At 33.5% G+C, this 9,502-nt stretch overlaps 1 protein-coding gene across 1 annotated transcript; it reads left to right on the forward strand.

The window, feature by feature from the left end:
• The first annotated feature begins 215 nt into the window (after positions 1–215).
• On the forward strand, positions 216–8,458 carry LOC139843867 (aquaporin NIP1-2-like). Its single transcript, XM_071834038.1, has 5 exons — positions 216–520; positions 1,667–1,891; positions 5,588–5,785; positions 7,502–7,563; positions 8,106–8,458. Exons 1-5 carry the CDS (start codon positions 389–391, stop codon positions 8,329–8,331), a joined length of 843 nt encoding a protein of 280 aa, XP_071690139.1. The 5' UTR covers positions 216–388; the 3' UTR covers positions 8,332–8,458.
• Positions 8,459–9,502: the final 1,044 nt, after the last annotated feature.

Consider the following 9,502-nt stretch of genomic DNA (forward strand, 5'->3'; position numbering starts at 1 on the left):
AATAAGAATAAGAATTTAAGATATATGTGTGTTTTTACTCTTTATGGGAAGTCAATGTGCTATTCATAAGGGTTTTCCGGCTAATTTTAAAGAAAAAAAAGGAAAAAAATTAAAGATTACGATGATATATATGAACACTGTATCCATAATAATGGATCATGTATTAATAAATGAAATGGCATGTGAATACGAAAGTCAAATGGAATGCACGAGAAGTCCAATCTTGTGCCTCTCTTTCCCATCTTCCTTTACCTCCATAAATAAGAAGCAGTTTTTAGGACAACCACCTCCATTTTAAATTTACATCTCCTCATATCTTCTTTATCTATATATATCTATAGACAATAGATACACTAAAATTCACAAGATTTAAGCTTGTAATTTTTACATGGCGGAAATCAACGGTGAAGCAACCGCTAACGGCCACCAAGCTCATATTCATCAAGTAACCCTCACAGTTAATGAAGATCAAAAAGATTCAACTCTTTCCTGTTTACCCACTATTCCTTTCCTTCAAAAGGTACTTCAATTGTTTTTTATATATATCTTGAATTAATTATTAAATTCATAAAGTGTCATAACTTTGCTTTCTTGGTATCAAATCATAATCGAACAAAGTCTCAACTCAAATCTCAAATATTTTTGAAGTGATTAAGAAGAATGTGAACGTGCAAATAGTGATTCAAAATTTTTTATTTTTTTTTTACTTGTTTGGTACAATATCAATATCATATTGAACAAAAATTATGATTTTCATACACGTAATGCAATAACAATATTTTTTCATTATACATGTATACGCGGGGTACTATTAATTTATATAATTTTTAACAAAATGACATATATAAAACGACACTTAGGAGATGTAAAAAACGACACTTAAGATAATGACCGTCAAAAGTCTATAGATAATTGTGAAAACATTAAAAAAAATTCATAAGGATAATAATTTGAAGTTCCATTATCGATTGTGTAGTTTTAGTAAACATGGATGTAAGCTTATAATAGTTTACACATATTTAGCATGGACTTTGAATTTTGATGATATTGAGCAAAAAAGTACTCCGTACTACTTAATTACCATTTATTACGTATTGTTAGTTTGTTACCAGCCGTCTTAAATTACTCACCAACTAACCACAAGTAGTGGTTATAACTTGAACTCTAGAAGAAAATTATAGTTTCGTGAGGTTTCAAGTTCGAATTCGCTAAGCAACAAAGAACCCCTCATTACTCGGAGGTTCAACCACAATGACTATGTACTGTTCGCTTTGTTACCCTGTAATCGGCTAGTTATACGAGTCGGAAATCAAGGTTAATAAGAAAAACTCGCCAACTTAAGATTTTTTTTCTTACCAACAATTAGAGAATATGCACTCAAAAACAAGCTTCCCCTAAAATTCATATCATGTAGGACCAAAATTTGTTATTGGCAGCTATCATACGTGTTCATATTATATTATATTCGTTAATGTTGAAAATAAAATAGTATAGAACATAGAACATGATTTTGCTTAATTGTACTATTTGGGTTGGCCGACGTCCATAACTAAATTTGGACATAGTCTCATTAACCACCACCAACCATATTTAATTTAATTAATGCTCAAAAACTAAGTAAAAACTGCTACTGTACTACACGATGAATAATTATGGGGTGGTGCAGTTGCTGGCAGAGGTTCTGGGAACATATTTTGTGATATTCGCGGGGTGCGCGGCAGTAATAGTGAATACCGACAAGGACAAGGTGGTTAGTTTACCAGGGATATCGATCGTTTGGGGGCTAGTCGTTATGGTTATGGTTTACTCTGTCGGACATATTTCTGGTGCTCATTTTAACCCTGCTGTTACCATTGCTTTCGCCTCTTGTAAAAGGTTCCCTTTCAAACAGGTACATTACATTATACCTTTTTGTATCATACTTGAAAAAACATTTAACTTGATAAAATTTATTTTGATGTAAATTAATTTCACTAATATGTATAGTTACTATAAATAAATTGTCCTTTATATATAGTTGTAGGCGGTGGGATTTAATGTATGGATTTGATAGTATTTTCCATTCTCTCCAAAGTCTTCTTGTGAAAGTATGTTTTGAATTAATACTAATTTTATATTAACATTAAGTTGTAGTTCAGCTGGTAGTGGCATGTCTCTCTTATCGAGAGATTAGGAGTTTGACTCCGCTGAACTGCAACATTGCACTCAATGTTATCCCTAACCTGAAATATAAATCCAGGTCACCTTTTGCTTAGTGTGAGGCTAACGGGGAGGAGAGTTTTACCGGCCATATATCCTCGGATTAGTCCGTGTTTCCTACAAGGCAGTAGTTGAGGGCGGTTTATACAACTACGGGAGATGAACACGTGAGTAGTTTTTTTTTTGAAAAGCAAGAAGGACTTATATTAAACAATCACGAATAGTACATGGTTGACTGGGCAACCTTAACAACACAATACATCACGAAAGAAATAGAGAAAACAAATTACACCGCCCTAAGCTAATTGCAAAGATTGCAACTAACAAAAGAGAGAAACTAAGGTTGTGAGAACCATTGAAGCCAATCCATAATATGACCCTTGTAACGTCGTGAAATCCAATCGTATGAAAGAACTTGAACCTCGCTAAATAAAGATGGGACCGTCTCGAGCTTATTCTTGAACACCTTTGCATTTCGATTCTTCCATATAATGTAACAAACCACCCAACAAACCGTTTGCCATTGGTTCCTTTTGTGATCATGTGCTACGTAGCCGAAGGTACCATTAAAAATATCCTCATACCCAAATAAAGCCGAATTATACCCCCACCATTTAAGGACTTTCGCCCATATGTCTTTGGCCATTTGACAAGAAAAAAGTATATGTTCCACCGTCTCAATGTCACCATCACAAATCGGACATCTCACGCTGTTCAAATCGATGCCCCGTTTATCTAACTCGAACCTTACCGGTATACGACCTAATCTCGCCCGCCAAATAAACACCTCTACTTTTTTTGGAACCAAACCATTTCGCAACGACTCAATTGAATTAACCGCACGTGGTAGGATGACTTTGTCCACTAGAACCGAACAGTCCTTGACCATATATGTACCCTTCGAATTGAGATTCCAGCTCCAACAGTCTTTTTTATCTTCGATCAGCTGCAAGTGCCGAACAGTATCTCGCAATTCAGTTAGTTCACTATTCGTTCGTCCCATAGGTGGATAGGCCCAATTGCCGAGCCCATCTCCCTTAAATTCTTCGGTTTTGTTACTGATGTTGATATCTTTGTCAATCTCGAGCCTGTATAATCTTTTGAATTTGTCTTTGAGGCTTGCGTTCCCCACCCAAATGTCATTCCAAAAAGAGGTGCTTTTCCCGTCCCCGAGCAAGCGTATGAAAGACTTAGAGAAAGAAATCCCTAACCCGTCCACATGTTTTCCTGCAACACAAATAGAATTCCAAAGGCTAGCGTTTGGTTTTCGGACAAGCCCGTTTCCAAGCACAAGACCTCCATTAGAACCATAAATGCTACGAATTACGGCGACCCACAAAGTGTTAGTTTCAGTTTTAAACCTCCACCACCACTTACAAAGAAGAGCTAAATTTTTACTTTTTAAGGACATGATATTTAAACCTCCTTCTTCGTGAGGAAGAAGGATTTTTTCCCACTTAACCCATGACATTTTAGAGTTAGAACCCGTCCCGCCCCAAAAAAATTTCCGTCTCACACTCTCGAGAGAATTTAGCACACAAGTAGGGGCACGAACACGTGAGTAGTTAAGTTCCCGTCCAAGAAAAAAAAAATACCAATTTTATATTAAAGTTATTTAACCTCCAAGATAGGAACAACTTTGCTCAGAGTTTGAATTACTTTATTTTTTTATGTATGAAAGAAATTCAGTAAAGTTAAGTATTTTTTTTTTATTAATTTTTTTTTTTTTTGAAGTCACAAGTAGTACTTAAATAATTATAAGTTGGTATGGGAATGGGATAACCGGAAAATGGGAACGAATTGAAGGAAGATTGATGGGATTTAGAATTTTGCATTCTCCTCTTCATATAACCGCCCCAAACAAAAAAGAAAAGAACCCACCCCCACAAATGAGAAATACCATATTGACCCACTAATTAATAATAGCAAGTACTATCAATAATTATGTTTGCAACCAGTCAAATATTCGGGACATATATAAGGACACTTATTTTAAAACGGAGAGTCTACGAAATAAATAAAACAGAAAACAAAAAACTAATAATAATTTGATCGTAAAGTAGATATTTGGCTTATCGGTAACTTTGAACGTGATACATAGGGTAACTTAGAAACGTTTGTTAACTGTAAAGCATACTATATATACTACTCCGTATACTATGTATACGTTTACTGTTTACTATTTACTATATAATTATAGTATTATAGTATAATATAATATAATATAATATGATATTAAATTAAATATCAAATCTAACCTTTCTCGTTTACACTATACTATGGCTATATTTGGCGCGTAGTTTTTTTTGAAGCTTTTAGCGTTTAACTCTTATGAAAAAACTTTTATTTAATAAAAAGATCCGTTTGGTTAAAGGAGCTAGACAGAGGGAACTTGTGGACATAGCTCAACGGTTCACCCAATGTACTGTGTCATGGGATAGGGAGGGGTCATGAGTTCCATCTTTAGGGATGCCATGATTTTCTTTAAAACAATTGAACATCAATAATGGTGGTATATATTGACCCTATAGGGAGGTTAAACCGGATTCGTTCATGAACCTCTACTCAGGAACACTGCCCGAATTGATGTGTTCCCGGGTACCATCGATCGGGTTCGGGTTTCCGCCCAAACGTGTGTGATACGTGCAAATGATGAGGGTCGTTGAAATAAATGACCTACTGATGCCAAAAAAATCGTCGTTAAAAAAAAGGGGAAAAAGCTAAAAGCTACTAGAAGTAGCGTTTAGCTTCTAGTTTTTTTTTTTTTTTTTTTTTTTTATCATTTTATTCTTTATTTAACACATTCAGCTCCTCTGCCAAACACCAAAATATATTTAAAAAGCTACCAGCTATCAGCTGACAGCTAAAAGCTACCAGCTAAAAGCTATCAGCTACTTTTCCCAAACATACCCTATACCCAAGGTTGGAGAATTCGGATCTCGGGGAGATCTCGTTTGGACTTTTTTAGGGAGATCTCGGCATCTCGGAATAATCTCGGGGAGATCTCGGACGTTGACTTACGTTGACTTTATAGTTTTTTTTAATTAAAATATACATAAAAACATAAATATTTGTATATTTATATACGTTTTTACGAGATTTTACAAAAATATTCGAGAAACGAGCCAGAAAGCTTAGAAATTACGAATTTTAAAAGAAAATCTTACAAATTAGCAAGAAAATCCGATAAATCGTGGCTTTGACTAAGTTTGACCCCGTTGACCGAGAAATCTCGGGAGATGAACATCTCGTCTCGGTTGCCTTCTAAAAACGAGATTTTGAGGGAGATCTCGGGAGATTTACAACACTGCCTATACCTAAGAGTTTAACTATAAATATTTAACTTTCAATAAACAGTGTAATTACTTATTCAATTTTAATCTTTCAGGTACCAGCATACATTGTTGCTCAAGTTCTTGGGTCGACCCTAGCGAGCGGAACTCTACGTTTAATATTCAACGGGCGACAAGATCATTTTGCGGGAACCCTTCCAGTTGGATCGGATCTCCAATCGTTAGTATTGGAGTTTATCATCACATTTTATCTCATGTTTGTCATCTCTGGAGTTGCTACTGATAATCGAGCTGTTAGTTTTCATTACCTCCTACAAAATTTATCACTAGTTCACCCTTTTAAAAGTAACATATAATTATTATATAAATTAGTAAATTTGGTACATATTTGGTTTACCAGAAGTGTTCAACCAATTTGCTACGGCATGAGATGCTCAAAATTTCAAAAAAAATGGAATATTTATAATTTAGAAGTAGAAAGTTAGGAAGCCGTTGAGCAACCTGCAAGAAAATGATGGAGTTAAATAGATTTATTTGACTCGTAGATATTAAGTTATGGGCATTGGGCAATCCATGTTCTCCTGATTTCCTGTAAAACAGTTTATATTTAATTTAATACTCCCTCCGTCCCACTTTTCATGTTGAGATGTCCCATTTCAAGTGTTCACTTTGTATTTTAACCAATAAGAAGGGGTTATTCTGAAGAGAGAAAATTTCTGATTAGTGGAGAATGGAGTTAGTGTAATTTTCTAAAACTGTGTGCAAAAAGTAAGTGGACACTTGTAATGGGACGTAGGTAGTATTATATTATATTATATTATATTATATGATATTATATTATCATATCATATCATACATAAATGACTACGAAAATTAATTGTAGATAACTTATTTTAAAATCTACAATTAACATCCATATTTTCCTCATTTTCTGTCAAATAGCTTATAGCATAAACTAGTCCGGACCAGCCTGTTGCGGCGTAGGCTTTCGGCCTGCGTATTCATATTTAACGTAGCGTTGTGCATTTACATAGGGGAACACGACCCATGTGTTAAGCGTCATTTTAGATGTCATTGTGTTAAGCTTTTTTTAAAAAACATCCGTTTCGAACATAGTTAGTTTTGTTTTGTTCAATATATTTTTTCGAGTGTAACGGTGCTGTCGAAAAAATTTAACTCCCGGCGAACAGAAATATACGGGTTGTCGTTGTGTTTACCGATTTTTAAAAAATGTCCGTTTTGGATGTGGTTAGTTTCGTTTTGTTCATAAAATTATTTCGAGTCTGACGCTGCCATCGAAAAAATTTAACTCGTGGCGAGCGGAAAGATACGGGTTGTCGTTGTGTTTAGCGTTTTTTTTAGAAGTGTCCGTTTTGTGTGTAGTTAGTCCCGTTGAGTTCATAAGATTTTTTCGAGTTGAACGGTGGTCTCTGAAAAATTTACCTCGCTCAGTGCGAGAAGATAAGGTCCGTTATAAATTCGGGTGAAATTATTTTCTTTTATTTTAATAAAATTCTATAGTTACACTTTCTACCCCTGAAAAAGTGTAAGCTTGAGGGGTCGTTGTGTAAATATGGTCGAAGTTGAGGGACCGTTTGTAATGTGAACGCAAACTCGACAATCCGATATAACTAAAGCGACGTTTCTCACCATTTTTAGTATGTAAGGGTTAATAATTAATTTGTACGAGTACATTTAGGAAGACTTGAAAATCTATCTATATATTATATTATGTTTATATATTACGTAGTATTATTATATTATGTTATCTAACTCAAATGACAATTAAGATTGAATTTTCCTTTCAATTTATTTTAGAATTTAGAGTCTACTTCGAGTTTTTGACGAAAGGAAAAAAAAGGAAGAACAATGTAGATAATTTTTTTGTTATTTTTCGATTTCTTTTCTCTCAAAAATTGACTTGGAGCGGGCCCTAGTAAGAGTTTAAAACATGTATATTTAATTGAAAAACAATTAATTAATAATTTAAATTAAATACTTAAATGCAGATTGGAGAATTAGCTGGACTTGCAGTTGGAGCAACAGTTTTACTCAATGTGATGTTCGCAGGGTATGATTAATTCTCAAAATTCAAAAAATTTAAATTAATATTAAATAAATTATAAATTATGGAGTAGTATGTTAAATAGACTTTTCAACCGTTCAAGAAAATAGACATAATTGATGAAATAGTCCTTCTGGTTTGTAGCAAATTGCAGAAATAGTCCTTAGGGGCTTTTTTTTATCGATAGTGGTTTGCAGTGCACATGATTGGAATTAACTTTTTTTAACGAACGTTAGTAAAAAGAACTATTCCAATAAATTTTGCAAATACATCTATAAAAAAATCTATAAGGACTATTTCAACAATTCACTATAAACCATAGAGATTATCTCAGTAATTATGTCATTATAATATCTTATGAAGGTAAAATTGTTAAGATTTCTTCAACATATATGCCTAACACAAGAAAGAAAAAATAAGTTTGCTACAAAAATGCTATATATGTTTTCTATAATTATGTTGAAAATAAAATATTAGATTTTAATTTCTTCTTCTTTTTGTTTGTGTAAAGTGTTTAAAATAGTATTAATTTTGGTTGAGGATAACAGGCCAATATCAGGGGCATCAATGAACCCTGCAAGGAGTTTGGGTCCTGCGATTGTATCAAGTAAATACAGAGGCTTATGGATTTACTTGTTAGGTCCAACTGCTGGAGCCATTTCTGGTGCATGGGTATACAACATCATAAGGTTCACTGATAAGCCTTTGCGTGAGATCACGAAAAGTTCGTCTTTCCTTCGATATGCTAGTAGCCGTAATGGGTCTAAACGATGAAATTTCTCGCTCTACTTTGTTGCATATGTACTCGTGCTCAATTTGTACAACTATATGTTTGTGAATTATAACTTCAATTGCAAATGGTCTTATGGGAGTATCAATGTCTATATATCTTACCGTGCTTAATCTCAATTAAAATGGCAACAAAGGTCATACCATATTGAATTGGCATATTATATGTTCATAAATATTCATTAACCTGAAATATAACTTCAACTTGTAATCCACTTCTAATCTTGTGCTAAACCTTCGCTACCTACTCAATTTTACTTCTTTATCCTTTGTACCTAAAAACATTCAACAAATAAAGCTAAGCATAAAGCTTAGTGAGATTATAAAAATTTTAATATGCAACAACACAACAATACAACTCATCTTGTAATGCATCATATGGTTCACGAATCTCAATTTGATGACAATTGCAATTGCATCTATCATCCATAACATGATCCAATATCATTATAACATGATCCAAACACAATCCATATACTATATGATGCTAAAACAACAACTACATTAGCGCAAGAATCAAGACAACATAAATATAACATAGTGGTGTGAAACATCTTGTACGGATACTATCGGAAATCAAACAACCACTTATTTAATTATTCAAAAACTCACCTCAATTAGCAAGAAATCAATTAAAATGCTGAATCAACTCTTTCACATTTAAAGCAACTAAATTAACATATACATGATTAAGCACAACATCAACAACATAACCAAAATCAATCTACTAGTGAAGAAAGTTTGAGTTCTAACTCAACATCCTTCACTAACACCTCATCCTACATCTCTTTTATCAACTTTTGATTATTACACACCCTTACTTGATTTTACATGAACTTAACAGATTAAGTTACTGTTTTGTTCAAAATAATCATGTATAACTTTATTAGAATAATTTAGCCTCATCTCCTTCCTAACTTTGGAAATTAGGGTTTATACAAAAACTCTAACCACTAACTTATTCCATGAATTCTGTCTAACAGTTAACACACATATAATCCACATATAAGAATTCCACCATGTACCCAACCTTTTTCCCCCAAACTGTTTTTTATCTAGGTTTCATAGTCAAAACCCTAGCAACTAAATCAACAAGAACTAAGCATAAATTTTACCTTAGAATTGTAGAGTAACCTCATATCCTTAAAAAACTAGC

The sequence above is a fragment of the Rutidosis leptorrhynchoides genome, chromosome 4, assembly GCF_046630445.1.
Source record: "Rutidosis leptorrhynchoides isolate AG116_Rl617_1_P2 chromosome 4, CSIRO_AGI_Rlap_v1, whole genome shotgun sequence".
NCBI lineage: Eukaryota > Viridiplantae > Streptophyta > Magnoliopsida > Asterales > Asteraceae > Rutidosis > Rutidosis leptorrhynchoides.